At 36.2% G+C, this 20031-nt stretch overlaps 1 protein-coding gene across 6 annotated transcripts in view; it reads left to right on the top strand.

Annotated features, from left to right (window-relative positions):
- abcf2b (ATP-binding cassette, sub-family F (GCN20), member 2b) overlaps positions 1-20031 on the top strand; it is a 306662-nt gene that overhangs the window by 5219 nt on the left and 281412 nt on the right. For 2 of the 6 annotated variants that reach the window (XM_051703651.1, XM_051703659.1), the window contains exons 8-18: positions 488-583; positions 826-945; positions 1522-1611; positions 2401-2511; positions 2640-2702; positions 2925-3053; positions 3197-3400; positions 3528-7629; positions 7984-8019; positions 10901-10981; positions 11101-11296. In XM_051703651.1, coding sequence (XP_051559611.1) covers positions 488-583; positions 826-945; positions 1522-1611; positions 2401-2511; positions 2640-2702; positions 2925-3053; positions 3197-3400; positions 3528-3644 — 930 coding nt within the window. In that variant the 3' untranslated portion in view covers positions 3645-7629; positions 7984-8019; positions 10901-10981; positions 11101-11296. Of the gene's footprint in view, positions 1-487; positions 584-825; positions 946-1521; positions 1612-2400; positions 2512-2639; positions 2703-2924; positions 3054-3196; positions 3401-3527; positions 7630-7968; positions 8020-10900; positions 10982-11100; positions 11297-20031 lie in introns of those variants that run through there. The other 4 variants (XM_051703667.1, XM_051703695.1, XM_051703675.1 and 1 more) reach the window with 4 other exon arrangements.

Genomic DNA, 20031 nt, shown 5'->3' with positions numbered 1-20031 from the left:
TTTTGCCTACAATTTGCAGGTTGGAACTTTTGTTGCGTGGATTAGAATGTGTAGTGTAGCATCTTATTTGAAAATATGCTTTGAATCCAACTCAAAGAATTGAGCTCCATAAATGTTTTGGAGGTTGGATGTTTATTAAATGAGGGAAAATGGCATGCTCTGGGAACCAAACCTATATCTGGCTACAGACAATAATTCTAATTGTGCTGTTACTCAAGTGCCTTTACTACAAAGCTCTTTCTTAAACTTTATTGTCCCCTTTTCTGTGCTATCGCTCTTAGTACATACTTGTCAACCTTTAAAAGGGCTGAAATGTGATGCTTTTATTACTGTTGCTAATTATGAACCTGTGCTGCACCTGAGTCTTGTTTATTAGTAAAAGGAAAGCACATTCATCACATATATGAAAATAAACAAAGGTATGTGAGCAAAGAGAAAGTAATGCATTTTGCTGTTTGCACTGGATGTAATGCATGGCTTATTTTAGGGTAACTATGACCAGTATGTAAAGACCAGGGAGGAGCTGGAGGAGAACCAGATGAAGCGGTACAACTGGGAACAGGACCAGATATCTCACATGAAGGTGAAACAGCACAGCCTTGTGGTTCTGTTTAAACTGCAGTCTGTCTCATGGTCATCACTTTGTGTAGTTTGTAGTGTTTCAACAAAGACATTCTATTATCCTGTTGTTTTTACATTTCTCTTGTTCTTGCATTGCTTCTGTCTCGTCTAATTTTTATTGCTTTGATCTCTTTGCCTTATATTCGCTGTAAGAATGCCATTGTAAAAACAATTTAAAAACATTCCCTCTTTCTCTATGTATAGAATTATATCGCCCGTTTTGGTCATGGCTCAGCCAAACTAGCTCGCCAGGCTCAGAGCAAAGAAAAAACGCTGCAAAAAATGGTGGCATCTGGCCTAACAGCCCGTGTGGTGAATGACAAGGTTTGTTGCGCAAACACAAATTAACACACCCTCTGTCTAGTTAGAGGTAGTTGGCTAATATGAATGTATATTGTTTTAGTGTATTTAACGTCTGCATGTTACTTTCTATTGCTCAAGATCTGTTATCAGCATAAAGCTTCAGTTTAGAAATGCTAATTCACTTTGACCAGTTGACCAATGCCACGAACACAGCAAAAATGCTACAGCAAGTAACCTACTTTGATCAGTTTGAAAATATTGTACACAGAAACATAGATTGTTCAGATCTTATTTTAGGTCACTTAAGTAAATAACAATAAAAACAATTGAAAAACTTCATTAATGTAGCATCAGGCTAAGAGATTTTTTTTGGTTGTCTGTAATTTCTTCAACAGGACGTTGCTAGCTTTTCGACTGCAGACATTTGCAAAACAGTAACAGCACTCCCTTACACTACCTGTGGTGATTTTGACTCATGTCTATGAGCACAGCTTAAGCCTTAGGTTGCCCTGATTTTGCTATTTAAGATTAAAACGTTTGTCAGACCTTTATCAGAGCATTCAGTATAACAGTTTTAACCACACTTTTGTCCTTCAGACTTTGTCGTTTTATTTTCCTCCTTGTGGGAAGATTCCCCCTCCTGTAATCATGGTGCAGAATGTCAGCTTCCAATACTCCATTGACACAGTGAGTCTGCAACTTTTCAGAACAGTGTCTATTTTTTTTAAATAATTTTTTCTCCCCTTTTCTTCCCAATTTGGAATGCCCAATTCCCAAGTCCTCGTGGTGGTGTAGTGACTTGCCTCAAGCCGGGTGGCGGAGGATGAATCTCAGTTGCCTCTGTGTCTGAGATGTCAATCCGCGCATCTTATCACGTGGCTTGTTGAGACATAGCGCGTGTGGAGGCTTCACGCTATTCTAAACGGGATCCACACACAGCTCACAACGTGCCCCACCGAGAGCGAGAACCACACATTATAGCGACCATGAGGAGGTTACCCCATGTGACTCTACCCTCCCTAGCAACCGGGCAAATTTGGCTGCTTAGGAGACCTGGCTGGAGTCACTCAGCATGCTCTGGATTCGAACTCGTGACTCCAGGGGTGGTAGTCAGCATATTTACTCGCTGAGCTACCCAGGCACCCCCCTGGTTTATTTTTTTAATTGCCAGCATTTACACAGTAATGTCTGCTTTGGGTTGTGGTTTTTTTACATTCATATGTTGCCATATGCATTTGTAAATATGAAAATGCAGTTATTTACTGTTTGCTCTCGCCTCTGACCAATAGCACCTCTAGACTGCTCAGAGTAAAGTTGTTCAAATTACTATATAGCATTTGAATAATTATTTATAATTCATTATAATTAATAATATAATTATAATATTTCCATATAATAACTGTAACAATTTTATGGAATTATTACATTATTAGAAAAGTTATTCAAGTTAAGCAATACCTTGTTTCATATTTACAGCATTATATTTACAAAAACTTGGAGTTTGGCATTGACTTGGACACACGAGTCGCACTTGTGGGTCCCAATGGGGCAGGAAAGTCCACACTTCTCAAGCTGCTGATGGGAGAGGTCAGTTAGGATTTTGATTATTAAACCAATAATGGCATGATTTCACAGTTACCTTTGACATTGACGTTCTTAGTAAATCATATTTAAAGACATTTAAATTGTTTGGCTTGTGTTTTTCTCCCTCATAGCTTCTCCCCACAGACGGAATGATAAGAAAGCACTCACATGTTAAGATTGGCAGATATCACCAGGTACAGACTTAGTAGAAATTATTATTAACTATAGCATTATTTTCATTATTAATATATTACATATTACTTGCACTATTATTCTCACTATTATGTAAAATGTTACATTGCTGAGATCTATATAAAAGTTATAGTCAATATAATTTATTTACATAAAAATCATACATGGTTAATATGTGGTTATTGCCATTACTTGTAAATGTTCTTGCATTGTTTTATCTGCAGCATCTGACTGAGCAGCTAGAGCTTGACCTGTCTCCTCTGGAGTACATGATGAAGTGCTTCCCTGAGATCAAAGAAAAAGAGGAGATGAGGAAGATCATTGGACGTTATGGCCTGACAGGCAAGCAGCAGGTATTTGTGTGGGTGTGTTTAATGTGCAGGTTTATTTTGAAAGCCAGACAATGCAGCCTGAAAAATGAAACTGTATAAAATGTATTATTCTTTCACTCATTTTTTCTGTTTCAAAAATCATAACTGTTGTTTCTGTTTTACAGGTCAGTCCCATCAGGAACTTGTCTGATGGTCAGAAGTGTCGGGTGTGTTTTGCCTGGCTCGCATGGCAGAATCCTCACATGCTGTTTCTGGATGAACCAACGAATCACTTGGACATTGAGACAATTGATGCTCTGGCTGAGGCCATCAATGAGTTTGAGGGTGGAATGATGCTAGTTAGCCACGACTTCAGACTTATTCAGCAGGTATGCACAGGCCCAATAAATGGGTTAGAACTTAGATTATTTGTATCTAAAGTGCAGTTTATTTTTATATTTGACAGATCTCTGTGATCTGGAATGTGGAATGAATGGGTTTTGCTTCTCATTTTAGGTGGCTCAGGAAATTTGGGTGTGTGAGAAGCAGACCATCACCAAATGGAACGGAGACATTTTGGCTTACAAGGAGCACTTGAAATCAAAAATTGACAAACAGACTCATGATATTTAAAAATCTATGAACTGGACAGACTGTCTTTTAAGATTTCCGTCATGGTTTGATTACCCTCCCTCATTTCCCAGATGTGCATTATTGAAGGAATTTTCAATTGGACAATGAAGCCCAGAATCACGATTGCTGATCTGGATTGCATTCCATTGTACTGTCATCTGAAATTGTTGGCAACTTTCCCAAGGGCAAACAGAAAAACATGATTTGGCCTAATATCTCATAAGAAATTCTTAATCCGCCTCTCAGACGCAAATTTCATGGCATCAGCATGTCTATTTTATTTAATATTATTAAGGCAATCAAGGTTTATTGGAATAAATAGATTCAATTAAGTTCTTTGAAGTACACAAATAATGATGCAGAACAGCCCAATGGTTTGTAGAGAACTTAGCTAGGGTAAATTTTCAGAAAGCAAATGTCATACATATCCTTTAACGTTTGAGTATTCATGTCAAAATTGTTCAATGCATTAATCTGACAGTCCAAATTAGCAACTCAGTGACACCATGCTCTGTGAATGATGCATCCATGTGTACAGGACTTCACCTGGGAAAACAAAGGCTGCTTGAAGAGCATCACTCCTTTACATACTTAAAGCAAGTTTCTGTATCATTCAGGCATAAACTACATGGCAAAAATTACCATTATATGCAAAACTGTCTCAAACGTCAGAATGATCCTGTTTAGTTTCCGCCGCTGAACAACAACACAAAAACACATTTACTGCTCGGCATTGCTGCTCTCTGCGAAAGTGGAATCAATAATGCATAAAATAAATTGCAAATTGATTTAGAAATATAAATGGCCCTAAATCATATGTAAATTTTGAATGTCCCAACTTTTTGACACAAATATGGCACTAGCAAAGTCACCCACCTGCACAAAAAACAATTAACAAGCACTATTTGCTTTTAATGGCCATTCCACTAGAGCATGAGTTTACCTAAAAATCAATACACTTAAACAGTTTGGGAAAAAAGTGTTAATTGCTAATTAATTTCTTATACTCTACTGGTCAAAAGTTTTGAAACACTTGACCGAAATGTTTCTCATGATCTTAAAAATATTTTGATCTGAAGGTGTATGCTTAAATGTTTGAAATTAGTTTTATAGACAAAAATATAATTGTGCCACCATATTAATTTATTATATATAATAGATTATAAATCTAAAATTTAATAAAAAAATAAAATAAAAGAACATTTTTGAAATGGATGACTTGGACCAAATAATTAAGAAAAGCAGCCAATAAGTGCCCAACATAGATGGGAACTCCTTCAGTACTGTTTAAAAAGCATCCCAGGGTGATACCACAAGAAGTTGGTTGAGAAAATGTCAAGAGTACATGTTTGCAAATTCTAGGCAAAGGGTGACTGCTTTGAAGATGCTAAAATATAACATAGTTTTGATTTATTTTGGATTTTGTTTAGTCACAACATAATTCCCATAGTTCCATTTATGTTATTCCATAGTTTTAATGACTTTACTATTATTCTAAAATGTGAAAAAAAAATTATAATAAAGAATGAGTAAGTGTTTCAAAACTTTTGACCGGTAGTGTATATAGTATAACTGTTTCACTGGGGTAGAGAATTCTGGAGTTGCCGATAGGGTAGACATAGTAACTAACAGAGCTTTTCCTGTTTCTGTTGTGTTATAGGTGTTTAAATGGCTTTGAGACAGTGAGGTCATTTTACTTTCCACATACCTGTTAAATGGCTTCATTACACTGAGACCACAAACCCGTTTGCTCATAGATATATCTACTGTATATCAAGGGAAAGGCATATTCAAGTAATCACATATTTAAGAGTCAACTTAACTGGTTAATTTGCCATTGGCTAAAGGAGTTTTTTTAAGATGAGGCCATTGTAATGACTAGGATTCATGAATTAGTGGAGTGGATATCAATATAGGACATTTTATGAGATGAAGCATGGTCTTTATAATATGTTTTGTTTTGTCTGTTTAACAGCTAAATCCTGTTTTTCTACCTACATTTCACCAAATGTTCAAAAAATGCCATGACTTTGAGAAACAAGGAGCAGTTTCTTTAGCCAGATGTGAATTAAATATGATATAGCCTACCTACGGCACAACTCAGTTAGCCTTGCTCTTATCTGCAAACAACATCAAATTGTAGCTTAACAAGATAACAGAAAGCAATGTTGCAATAAATATTTTCTTTAAGTTTCTTAAAGCAGCCTATGTTGTGTGCAAATGCACACGTTTGTTCATGTTTCACAATGAAGAACATTTAGTAAGTGTTATCCGTTTTTACAAAATGTGATGTCATGCAGGTTTCACGTGGTGTGTGTGCGTGTGTCTTTCCAGGGTTGGGCAGTAACAGAATACATGTAATGGGATTACATATTTAAAACTACAGTTTGTATTCCACTACAGTTACAATTTAAATCATTGGTAATTAGAATAATTACATTCAAAAAGTATTTTGATTACTGAAGAGGTTACTTTGCATTTTATTGTCATTTATTTCATTTAAAATTTAGTCCTTTCAGATGGAAAACATTTATACATAAAAATGATGCGATCCAAAGTGCATTTGAACAGCAGTGAAACACTTTCTTATGATGTGTTACATTCATACGAGCAGACAGAGAAGTAAGTTTGAAGTAAGTTTGGAGCACAAGAAATAGAAATAAGTGTAAATTGTCAGCTTTACGCTAAACTAAAATGCTATTTTTAGCCATTTTACATGTACATGTTACCAGGCACGATCATATTTTTTTATCAAGAAAATTCATGTTGGATCATAATTTCTTTTTTTCTAGTAAGATCTTTGATATTAAGGCTAAAATTGTATTCTTGATAATAATTGTTGTATTGTTTTCCTGTAAAAATATCTAAAAATCCTTAAAACAATATCAGTTTGATTTATCTTGTTTGAGAAACAACACTGCATAAGATATTTAGGTTTTTCAGAGAATGTATTTTTAACATGTGTATTTTGTCTTACTGTACTGGCAGAGTTATTATAGTCAAAACAAGTGAAAAAATCTACCAGTGCTGAAGAAGTAATCCAAAGTATTTAGAATACATTACTGACCTTGAGTAATCTAACAGAATATGTTACAAATTACATTTTACAGCATGTATTCTGTAATCTGTAGTGGAATACATTTCAAAAGTAACCCTCCCAACCCTGTGTCTTTCTAGCTGTTCTTTAAGGACAAATTTGCAGAAAATTTCCTTAGATGTTTGTGAAATCTGTGTGCACGTACAAAATCTTTGTCTCCTGTCTGTCTATTTCACATCTGCGTCTCCTTTGCAAATATAGTTCTCTAGTCTTTCACCCTCTAAATTCAAAATACATTCATTAGTTTGTTATCATGTGAAAAAGAAGTGAAGTGTTTGATGTAGACACAGGAAGAGAAGCATTATCCTCTATTTACTTCCTCTCACACACACACGCTACATTGTCTTCGAAACAACATCTATGAATTCAAAAGTCGCTTCTACAGAAGAATTGGTCCAGTGGCTCATTTTCATAGGATGAAGTTTGTTTAAATAGAATAATTTACCTGAGTAATATTCTCACTTTGTTTATTACCTAGATACATATATATGTTAAATAATTTTATTTGAATTTTAAAATTAAGCGTGAAGTTCCCAAGATGGAAAAAAGGCTATCTAGAATGATTCAACTCCTTTTATGCTTTTGTTAAGAAAAGTTGCTTTAACGTATTTACTTGCACACTTTACTACCACGGTAGTTAAAAAAAAACAAAAAACCTTACTCTTGCCCAACAAGACTACAGGTTCAATATTGCTATGCAACTTCCTCCATTACAACAGAAGCAGATACCTCTACTGTTCTCTCTAGTCATTAGCCATACATACTGTATACTTGATTTACTTTACATATTTGTATCATTTCACAATGAAGCTGAAAGCAACCAAAATTCTCTTGATTTTCATCTGCCTGTATGTGCAAGGATTATTGGGAGAGAAGACTTATTTGTGGGTAAGATGACAGTCTGTTTAGCAATACTGTATGTACAGAACAAGTTATTTAACTTCACTTATCCAAATACAAGTATATTTGGTTAGACTAAAATAGGATCAAAGAAATTCTCGAGGTGGCCTAAAATGTAAATTTTTACAGACAGTTTATACTATATATATATATATATATATATATATATATATATATATATATATATATATTTACATAAAAATCTCTGCAAGACAATTCAAAATGGAACAGATGTGCATGTACTGTATATAGTCAGAAATCAAAAGGCTCTGTACAGTATATGACAGTTGTTCAAAGCTCACACAGATTTATCATTAAATTAAATAGTATTTGTCTTTCTAGGATTTTGGGGACCAAATTCTTGCTGAAGATCAGATGGTGAGCATATGTAGTTGCCACAGACATGTATAATATTTAAAAAAAAAAAAATTATGATAAAATATTTTATCAGCCTTTAGGGGTCATAAACGTTAATTCGTTGTCTCCTTATGTCTGAAATATTATACAATTTAAATATTATGATTCTTTTCTGAGTCCTAAGTTATGCCATGTGAATATTCTTATCAGATTTTCAATAGTCTTTGATTTAGCCCATTGAAATAAATATTTGAATAATGTGAGCCCAATCTGTCCTCTTGTGCTCACTTCTGATGAGTATGATGAGTTACAGTAACTGCTCTGTATGCTCACTTCAGCCATCTGATAATGCTATGTCCTTTTATTTGTTACGGCTACATCCACATTTGCTGCTATAACAATGTATCTAGAATAGATATGTTTTTGAAAAACACAGCCGTTGTGTTCTCTGGGCCAAAGAGGAAAAGGGCCATCCAAGCTGTTATCAGCGTCAGGTGCCCATGTCATGGGTAACTCACACATCTGTGAGAACACCATGAATGCAAACAGATATGTACAAATTTTGGAGCAGCATATACTGCCATCCAGCACCATCTTTTCCAGGGATGTCCCTGCATTTTCAGCAGGACACCTTCTTCAAACCACATACTGCATAGATTACAAGTGCATGGCTGTGTAAGCAGAGAGTGTGGGTGCTAGATTGTCCTGCCTGCAGTCCTGACCATCTCCAGTTGAGAATGTGCGGCGCATTATGAAGCACCCCATACGACAACGAAGATCCCGTACTATTGTGTAGCTAAAGACCTACATAATGGATGATTGGGGGACAATTTCACTTTCTAAACTCAACAAACTTGTGTCTTCAGTGCCTAAATGCTTAATAAGTGTTATTAGAAGAAATGGTGATGTTTCACAGTGGTAAACACTCGACTGTCCCAACTTTTTTGGAGCGTGTTGCAATCATCTGATTTGAAATTACTGTACGTTAAAAAAACAATCCAATGAAATTCACAAGGTAAAATATCATATAATGTGTAGTTGTAGTGCTTTCAATATAGCAAAGGGTGAATATAATTTACAAATCACTCCTTTTTGTTTTTATTAGAATTTTTCATACTGAATTTTATATATATATATATATATATATATATATACTGTATATACAGTATACCATACTATATATTATATTATATATATAAAAATTATATTATTATATATACAATTGTGGCCAAAAATATTGGCACCCTTGGTAAATATGCGCAAAGAAGGCTTTGAAAAAAAATCTGCATTGTTTATTGAAGTATAACAATTAAAACAGAGGAAAAACTCATTATTAAATACAGATTTTTCTCTAAAACGCACTGGCCATAATTATTGGCACCCTTTTATTCAATACTTTTTGAAACCTCCCTTTGCAAAGATAACAGCTCTGAATCTTCTCTTATAATGCCTAATGAGGTTGGAGAACACCTGGCAAGTGATCTGAGACCATTCCTCCATGCAGAATCTCTCCAGATCCTTCAAATTCAGAGGTCCATGTTGGTGGACTCTCCTCTTCAGTTCACCCTACAGGTTTTCTATGGGGTTCAGGTCAAGGGACTGTGGTGACCATGGCAGAACCTTGATTTTGTGGTCAGTGAACCATTTTTGTGTTGATTTTGATATTTGTTTTGAATCATTGTCCTGCTGGAAGATCCAACCAGGGCCCATTTTTAAGCTTTCTGGCAGGGGCAGTCAGGTTTTTATTTTTTATCTGTTGGTATTTGATAGAGTCTGTGATGCCATGTATCTGAACAAGATCTCCAGGATCTCAGGAAGAAAAACAGCCCCACAACATTCAAGATGCAGCACCACATTTAACACATTGGGTACTTCATCTCTGTGTGTGCCAAACCCATCTCTGGTGTTTGATTCCAAAAAGCTCTTTTGTTGTTTCATCTGACCATAGAACCCAGTCACATTTGAAGTTCCAGTAGTGTTTGGCAAACTGAAGATGCTTGAATTTGTTGTTGGATGAGAGCAGAGGCTTTTTTTCTTGAAACCCTCCCAAACAAATTGTGGTGATGTAGGTGATGTCTGATATTTATTTATTTTTTAATGTTTGAGACCTTCTGACACCAAGACCCAGCTAATTTCTGCAATTCTCCAGCTGTTATCCTTGGAGATTCTTTGGCCACTTGAACCATCCTCCTCACCGTGCGTGGAGACAATATAGACACACGTCCTTTTCCAGGCCAATTCTTAACATCTTCAGTTGATTGGAACATGTTCATTATTGCCCTGATGGTGGAAATGGGTATTTTCAATGCTTTGGCTATTTTCTTATAGCCACTTCCCATTTTGTGAAGCTCAACAAACTTTTGCTGCACATCAGAACTATGTTCTTTAGTCTAATGTGATTGATGATTAAGGAAATTTGGCCTGTGTGTTACTTCATATTTATACCCCTGTGAAACAGGTAGTCATGGCTGAACAATTTAATGTTCCTAGTCTCCCAGGTGCACTAAAAATGTAAAATATGAATGGGAATATACTTCAGATATATTTTACTCATAAGAGTTTCTAGGGGTGCCAATAATTGTGGCAAATGTGTTTTGGAGAAAAATATGTATTTAATAATGCGATATTTCCCCTCTTTCAATTGTTTTACTTCAAATAAAGGTTAGATTTTGGTAAATTTTTTGAATGAAAGATCAAAAGGATAAACAATGCAGATTTTATCAAGGGTGCCAACATTTTTGGCCACCACTGTATATTATATAAATATTATTTAAAATGTCTTTATCTATAATTGTTATATCATTTAGAATGTCTTTCTTTTCAGTTAAAAGTAATTCTGTCAGAAGTTTCATACAGTTTCCATGCAGGTCTGCAGCTTTGATTTCTCTGTTCTCATTACTAGCCATCAGAGAATGTGATTTTGTCATCCAGTGATGACACAGCAGCTGTGGAGGAGCCTTTCAACACAGTAAAGGAAAGTCAGGTAATTGTAATGTGCTTATTTGTTAGCAAAAAAAAAAAAAAAGATTCTTACCCCAACATTCTAAAAATAAATATTCTTGTTAAATGTAATGTCTACATTCTTTTTGTTTTCCTTTGAAGCTTTTTAAAGAGAAGAAAAACCAAGATGAACAGATGAACCAGAACAACTGAATATAGAAGATCACACTGCCTGTGTCTATATTAAAATTCAAGATATTTTATTATTAGATTAATTACACAACTATACAAATTACTTAAATATATAAATATGATCTGATGCCACAGATAATAAAAAAGCAGCCAATGTTTAACACTCTTTGAGTCACAACTGTCTTCCTTTCCAAAAGCCTGATCCATGACATACTGTACAGTAGCTCTTCAAACAAACCAGAAAGTTATTTAACACTTGAAAGCACTTATGGGTCAATTTGACCCCTTTGAACACTGATTTACATCAATTTTAACTTTTCGGCTTGAAACTCATTACATCCTCCACAAAGGAATTTGGATCTGACAACGTTCAAACTATTAATTTCATGCATTATAAACAGCGCTATAAAAATACCTAAGAAGTACTCACAGGTTCAAGTGTGTGGTTCAAGCAACACCTTACCCACACACACACATATACATATTCACACACAAACAAATACATACTGTACATATATATATATATATATATATATATATATATATATATATATATATATATATATATATATATATATTAATGTAAATTTCGAGCATTAACTGTTTTTAAAATTAGTCAATTATCCATTTGTACACTTTGCGTCTGTTGAAGTGTGATTTAACAATTCTACCCTTTTAGTGCAACAGAGGTACTTGAACTATAAGTGCATTAAAGGGTTAAGGATGTCTCTTTACTTGCAATGAACCACCTCAAACAAAACTCTTGAATATCTTTAAAAGATTTTAAAAAGTTTTTCCACAGAAACACTTAATACAGCTGTCTGGTGACTGGTAAACAAAAACATTTTTTACTGACAGACTGATAGAAACCCATACAATTTCTTGCTGGTTTGGGATTTGATTCAGTGAGCTGTTTGACAATGACATCAGTTTAAAAACAGATGCTGAGGTCTAGAACTGACTTTTTTCTAAATAAAGTGCTCCAGTGGATCAGCTTGTCCCCAGTTTAGAGTAAGTCATCTGGTTTACATTGAATTATTTATCATTAAATAATAACTCTCCTTTTATTTAACAGGAACATATGAGATCATTTTATCTGAATATTAAAAATACCTTCCTTGCCAAAGTTTTTATTCATGAGATTTGTTCATTCAGACATCATCAAAAAATAGAAATTATAGACAATCAAGGGTCAAATTCTATCATTTAGAATGCAATTTCTATTTTGTCAACACAGTAAATATATAAAGCCTTAAAACTTTTAAGAAAATGTTATGCTTCATATATCTGTTATCAGCACATGCACACTTCATTTTCTCTTCCATTATCTAGACTTATTTGCAACTGTGCATTGATTTTTGTAAAAGAAAGAAAAAATAAAGAACAAAGAAGTTTTGTGTCAGCCTAAACTTCCACAACCATTTTAGATTCAATCTCCAACTGCTACAAGATCAATTTTGCAATGCAACTTCCTTACTTAGAAGACCTCCAGCGCTCTCTAGAACATTACTCTTTATTTAGACATCCACATACTATTATTTAGTTTAATAGTAACTGAGGTGTTACTGGTCAGTTAATTGTAAATACTCAAGTATTTGTTTCAACATTTCATTAATCTATTCAGATACACACAAATCAGTTACATAAACATTCACATGGACTCAAAACATATTCTTGTGACATTAAATTAATTGACCATATACTGCATAATAAACACTTTACTGATATTCAATATCTTTTATCAAACCTAGAGCAGGATATAATGCTTTTAAAGATGTTTTTAGAAATACTTTCGAGTACTCTTAAAATTATACTGTGGTAAAGACAGTTTCAGGTTGGATATTCAACGGATATTCACCTGTAGTTTTCCATATATCCTTATTTCCTTAATAGCAGTTAGGGACTGTCAACAAAGTGACAAATCAATTTGTTTCACATTTCAATAGCTCTTTACCCATTACTCCTAAAACTTTCAAAACTGGTTCTAGCTGACATGATGGAAGAGACAAACACTTTATCACACCTCAAACAAGATTCATAATGTACACTCAGTGGGCCTACACACTGCACATGCTTTTATTTGTCCATTTGCATCTCATGCCATTTTACATACAATTTTTAAAATTTAAAATTTCAATAGCTGCTTGGTCATGTGACCTACAACCCTCAAACAAGGGTCAGATTGTTCATTGATACCATTCTGTATTGCACACCCTTTGGTTTGTCCATTTTCATCTCACAATATTTTACATAAAACATTTTTTTAAGTTTCTCATTTCAATAGCTCCTTGGTCATGTGACCTACTGACCTCAAACAAGGTTCAAAATGACAATTGACTACCCTTCTGTATTCACACCCTTTAGTTTGTCCATTTTCATCTCACAATATTTTACATAATTTCTTTTTTTAAGTTTCTCATTTCAATAGCTCCTTGGTCATGTGACCCACTGACCTCAAACAAGGTCAGATTGTTCACTGACCACCCTTCTGTATTGCACACCCTTTAGTTTTTCAACTAGGAATACGGAATGCTGCTCACATTTTCATATGTTTATTAGCTTTGGAAAGTGAATGAATGTGCGAATCGTGAAAATAAGACCTGTGCAATGTTGTGCGCAATTTTTCTTCTCACTCTTTTTACATCTGGAACAATAAGTATATCACACACCGAAACAGATCTCTGTTTTTTAGACAGTGGTTTGATTGAGTCTGATATATTATTAGTTGTTCAGTTATTGAATTCTGATGGTCAGTTTTTGAGTATTAACGAGCTATGTTCTAAATTCAAATGCCATATTTCAGTTAAAGAATACTGTATTGTCATGAATTCAATTTCTGTCAAAATACTATCTCTGTTCAGAGATCAAAGCACTAGGTGTAACATTGCAGGCAGTAAGATTTGTTTTTGGATTGATTCATGTAATTAATGATATGTGCAGTAATCAGATGATTAGATCTCTCTTTGTTAATATTTCTACCCCTCCATAGAAATTGTTTTGGATAAATATGTTTCCTTCTTTTGTTTGAGAAAATATTTGGGAAGTACACAGACAGGTGGAATCGGCCTTGGAGCAGCACAGTTTTCCGATTAAGATTTTTGGAGATCAGTGCACATGTTTGCCAGCACTTTATTTTTATATTTATCTTAATTGGTTGTTTTATATTAGTCGATCCCTTTATTTAAGGTAAGCTGACTAGTCATGATACTCTACCTGGCACTGTCAACCAGTGATTCAAAGACGCCTGTGTAAATAAAAATAAAACAATAGAAAATATAAATTGTCTTGATGTGAAGATGCTAAAGATTTTATTGACAAAATTAATACGTTTTTATTGACAATATGTTGTAAATAATCTCATTAAGAATGTTTTTTATTTTTTATTTCTTTATTTTTTTTTTTTATCCAGGCTGAGTTTAAAAGCAGATTTCAAACATATCTTAATAGCTATCAAAGGATGTGAATTCGTCAGGATCCAGTGACAGCACAGCAATTGTGGAGAAGACATACATTGTCTTGGGGATTTTAACAAAGCAAACCTCACACGTGAACTGCCCAAATACAAACAGCACATTACATGGCCAACCAGGGACAGAAATATACTGGATCACTGCTACACAACAATAAAGGATGCATATCGCTCTGTTCCTAGAGCAGCTTTGGGACTATCTGATCACTGTCTGGTTCATCTTCTTCCAACCTACAGACAGAAATTAAAATCTGCTAAGCCTGTAGTAAGGACTGTAAAGAGATGGACCAATGAAGCAGAGCTGGAACTATAAGCCTGTTTTGACTGCACGGATTGGAGTGTTTTTGAGGCTGCAGCCACAGACCTGGACGAGCTCACAGATACTGTTACATCATATATCAGTTTCTGTGAGGATATGTGCATTCCTACTAGGACGTATTTAACATTTAACAACGACAAACCATGGTTTACAGCGGAACTCAGGCAGCTTCGTCAGGCCAAAGAGGATGCTTACAGAGTTTGGGATAAAGTCTTGTACAATCAGGCCTGGAACACACTGAATAAGGAAATCAGAGTGGCTAAAAGAAGATACTCTGAGAAGCTGAAAAACAAGTTTTCAGCTAACGAACCTGCATCAGTGTGGAGTGGCATGAAACAACTTACGAATTACAGGACTCCTACCCCCAACCCTGTAGGGAACCAACAACTGGCTGACGACCTGAATGTGTTCTACTGTAGATTTGAAAGGCCCAATCTCACACCCCACACCTGCCCTGACCTTCACTTCACACAAACACCAACACCTCCTGCAACCCCCCTCCTCCCCCCTCCTGCTACTCAACCTGCACTTAAGATCTGTGAAGATGATGTGAGCCGTGTATTTCAAAAACAAAGGATAAGGAAAGCACAGGGCCCAGATGGCGTTTCACCTGCATGTCTTAGATCCTGTGTTAACCAGCTGGCCCTCATCATCACACAGATCTTCAATAGATCACTGGAGCAGTGTGAAGTCCCATGCTGCTTCAAACATTCCACTATCATCCCCATCCCAAAGAAACCAAAAATCACAGGACTTAATGACAACAGACCTGTCGTCCTGACGTCTGTGGTCATGAAGTAATTTGAGAGACTGGTGTTGGCCCACCTGAAGGACATCACTGGACCCTTTCTAGATCCCCTTCTATTTGCTTATCGAGCAAACAGGTTTGTGGATGATGCAGTCAACATGGGATTGCATCATATCCTGCAACATCTGGACAGACCAGGGACATATGCAAGGATCCTTTTTGTGGACTTCAGTTCGGCTTTCAACACTATCATCCCAGCTATACTCCAGACTAAACTACACCAGCTCTCTGTTCCCACGTCTATACAAACACTCCTGAAGTTTGCAGATGACACCACTGTCATCGGCCTCAACCGAGATGACGATGGGTCGCATACAGAAGGGGGGTTGAACAGCTGGCTGTCTAGTCAAAACAACCTTGAGCTGAACACGCTCAAAATGGTGGAGATGATTGTGGACTTTAGGAGGAACACCCCAACACTGACCCCCCTCACCATTCTAAACAGCACTGTGGCAGCAGTGGAGTCATTCAGATTCCTGGGCACTACCATCTCACAGGACCTGAAGTGGGAGACCCACATTGACTCCATTGTAAAAAAGGCCCAGCAGAGGTTGTACTTCTTTCGCCAGTTGAGGAAGTTCAACCTGCCACAGGCGCTGCTGATCCAGTTCTACTCCACAGTCATTGAGTCTGTCCTCTGCACTTCAGTAACTGTCTGGTTTGGTTCAGCTACGAAATCAGATATCAGAAGACTACAAAGGACAGTTCGGACTGCTGAGAGGATTATTGGTTGCGCCCTGCCCTCCCTTCAAGAACTATACACTTCCAGAGTGAGGAAAAAGTCTGAAAAAATCACTCTGGACACCACTCACCCAGCCCACTACCTTTTTGAACTGTTGCCTTCTGGCTGATGCTTCAGAGCTCTGAGCACCAGAACCGTCAGGCACAGGAACAGTTTTTTTCCCTCATGAACAGTTAAAACTGCCCCATTGAGCAATAATTATGTGCAGTTCACAGTCTAGTCTTTTTATATTTATCCAACACATCCAACCTCTTCTGCCATTACATTCCCTTGCTTTGCTTTAAGGTTGCACGAACCCCCCCCCCAAGAAGTTTTGGGCATGAAAACGAACTCAAGATCCTCTCAAAAGTCAAATTCACTCTTTAGCTGAAAATGACAGGACTCTCCTTTACAAGCTTCTTATAGATAAAAATAAATAATAATTAAAAATGCATGAGCTCATCCTTGATTTACACAACACTGAACAAACTTTCAGTTTTTCAGACATCCATGCTTTTTGCAAAGGATGAGGGATTGCTTTGCTTTCACCAAAAGTCCCTCTCTAATTAAATGGTAAGAGGTGTTTAAAAGTAATTTGTAACAATTGATTATGTATGATGTCAGAAAGATTTGCTCCCTCTGTCTATAAAGTTTTTATAAAGCTACTGATCAAGTTGTTTGCCCATTGTTGCAGAATGCAAGAGTGAAGATTCTGAATTTTTTGGGGGCATTCCTCCAGAAAATGTCCGTCATTGTCCGAGGATGGGAGAAGAACTATGCTGTTGACCTTAAGGTACCCTAAATCAAATATTCAGCATATTCCTTTTTTACTTGGAATATCAGTCCAGCTACATACAGTTGAAGTCAGAAGTTTACATACACTTAGGTTGAAGTCATTGAAACCCATTTTTTTAACCACTCCATAGATTTAATATTATCAAACTATAGTTTTGGCAAGTTGTTTATGAAATCTACTTTGTGCATGACACAAGTATTTTTTCCAACAATTGTTTGCAGACAGATTGTTTCACTTTTAATTGACTATATCACAATTCCATGGGACATAAGTTTACATACACTAAGTTAACTGTGCAGTTCATCCTTGGGAGCAATTTCTAAATGCCTGAAGGTACCCCGTTCATCTGTACAAACAATAATACGCAAGTATAAACACCATGGGACCACACAGCCATCATACCACTCAGGAAGGAGACGCATTCTGTCTCCTAGAGATGAACGTAGTTTGATGCGAAAAGTGCAAATCAATCCCAGAACAACGGCAAAGGACCTTGTGAAGATGTTGGAGTAAACAGGCAGACAAGTATCTATATCCACAGTAAAACGAAAAGCCAGACTACAGTTTGCAAGTGCACATGGGGACAAAGATCTTACTTTTTGGAGAAATGTCCTCTGGTCTAATGAAACAAAAATGGAACTGTTTGACCATAATGACCATCGTTATGTTTGGAGGAAAAAGGGTGAGTCTTGCAAGCCAAAGAACACCATCCCAACCGTGAAGCATGGGGGTGGCAGCATCATGTTGTGGGGGTGCTTTGCTGCAGGAGGGACTGGTGCACTTCACAAAATAGATGGCATCATGAGGAAGGAAAATTATATGGATATATTGAAGCAACATCTCAAGACATCAGCCAGCAAGTTAAAGCTCGGTCGCAAATGGGTCTTCCAAATGGACAATGACCCCAAGCATACCTCCAAAGTTGTGGCAAAATGGCTTAAGCACAACAAAGTCAAGGTATTGGAGTGGCCATCACAAAGCCCTGACCTCAATCCGATAGCAAATTTGTGGGCAGAACAAGGAGGCCTACAAACCTGACTCAGTCACACTAGTTTTGTCTGGAGGAATGGGCCAAAATTCCAGCAACTTGTGAGAAGCTTGAGGAAGGCTACCCAAAAGGTTTGACCCAAGTTAAACAATTTAAAGGCAATGCTACCAAATACTAACAAAGTGTATGTAAACTTATGTCCCTCTGGGAATGTGATGAAAGAAATATAATGTGAAATAATCATTCTCTCTACTATTATTCTGACATTTAACATTCTTAAAATGAAGTAGTGATCCTAACTGACCTAAGACAGGGCATGTTTTCTACGATTAAATGTCAAGAATTGTGAAAAACTGAGTTTAAATATATATGCACTGAAGGTTATCTGTCCACAGGTAAGATTTATTAAGAGTAGGAATTTACTTATTGAATATTGAAAAAATATAGAAAAAAACTAAAGCATGTCATCATGAAAGCTGTTCAGAGCACCCTATTAAAGTTTTTATTTTTTCCTTATGTCTCTAGACTGAATTGAAGCGATAAGCAGTCATCTTTGGTGAGGAACTTGAATTTGATTTTTAAATGTATTTTCCATAACATGCTGCAGATGTTATGGAAAACATCCATAAGACTCCTTGTCTTTTTTTTTTTATTTTATTTTTTTTACTCTTTTCAGCTGGTCTCAAAGTGTTTAAGCATTCAAGCCAGTTCGGCAGCTGTCTTATGGATCATTGCATGGTTCTCTTTGATGTTATGTCCAAACTTTGTGGACATATAAATGGAGAGTTGAAAAAGAGTAGTTACTTAGCTCTGAAGTCTTTCCTGAAACAGGTATTTTCTATTGATGTTTTTCAAAGTTTACTTATTTGTACATGATATTTGTTAATTGTTCAAGGCTTTTTATGATGTTAAATTTGATTATGACGTTATCTTTCTTGTCTATGAACTCTTTATTTCATCATTGTAAAGGTGGCCACACTTGTGGCAGAGAACATTGAGCTGCACAAAGTGACAAGGCAGCTCTTTGAACTTCTAGTGATGCAACTAATTCACTGGTTCACCAACAACAGAAAGTTTGAGAGCCAAGACACAGTGGCAGTGCTGGAGGCTATTCTGGTCTGTAAATGTCCTCAATAATAATTCATCAGTACTCAGCCATCTGTGATTATGGAGCACATTTTTATGGAAAGATGTGTGCCATTATGGATGGAATTGTGGATCTGTTAGACAGCACGCTCAGAGACTTTAGTGGCACCTGCATACAGGAATTTGTCAAATGGTCAATTAAACAGACGACCCCAAACAGCAGAAGAGCCCAGTCAACATCAAATCCCTCTTCAAATGCATCTACAGCCTGGCCTTGCACCCCAATGTCTTCAAGAGGCTCGGAGCGGCACTGGCCTTCAACAGCATGTACAGGCTTTTCAGGTCTGTGTGTGGTGAGCTGAAGAACCCGTTAGATCCACAAGAATATAAAGCCATTTAACATTTCAGCAATATGTGCTCAATTTGTCATTCTGTCTGGAATGAATGCACGATTTCTGTCTGGAGTTAATTTAAAAGTTGTATATCTGATGTTTAAACAAATGTTAATTTTCTCTCAGAGAGGAGAACTCTTTGGTGGAGCAGTTTGTTTTTAAAGTGCTGGTGGTGTTTGTAGAGAGCCTGGCCCTGGCCCACTTTGAGGAAAAGTCTCTGGGTGAGAGACTAGACAAATTCTCTTCATCAAGACCTCCTGTGTTATGTTCATATCTATATTCTTGACTGTCATTCTGTTACTGTCTACACAGGAACTGTCCA

Source organism: Myxocyprinus asiaticus, chromosome 1 (genome assembly GCF_019703515.2).
Source record: "Myxocyprinus asiaticus isolate MX2 ecotype Aquarium Trade chromosome 1, UBuf_Myxa_2, whole genome shotgun sequence".
Classification (NCBI taxonomy): Eukaryota; Metazoa; Chordata; class Actinopteri; order Cypriniformes; family Catostomidae; genus Myxocyprinus; species Myxocyprinus asiaticus.
The sequence above is the reverse complement of the archived record's forward strand: the minus strand, read 5'-3'. Positions and strand labels throughout refer to the sequence as shown.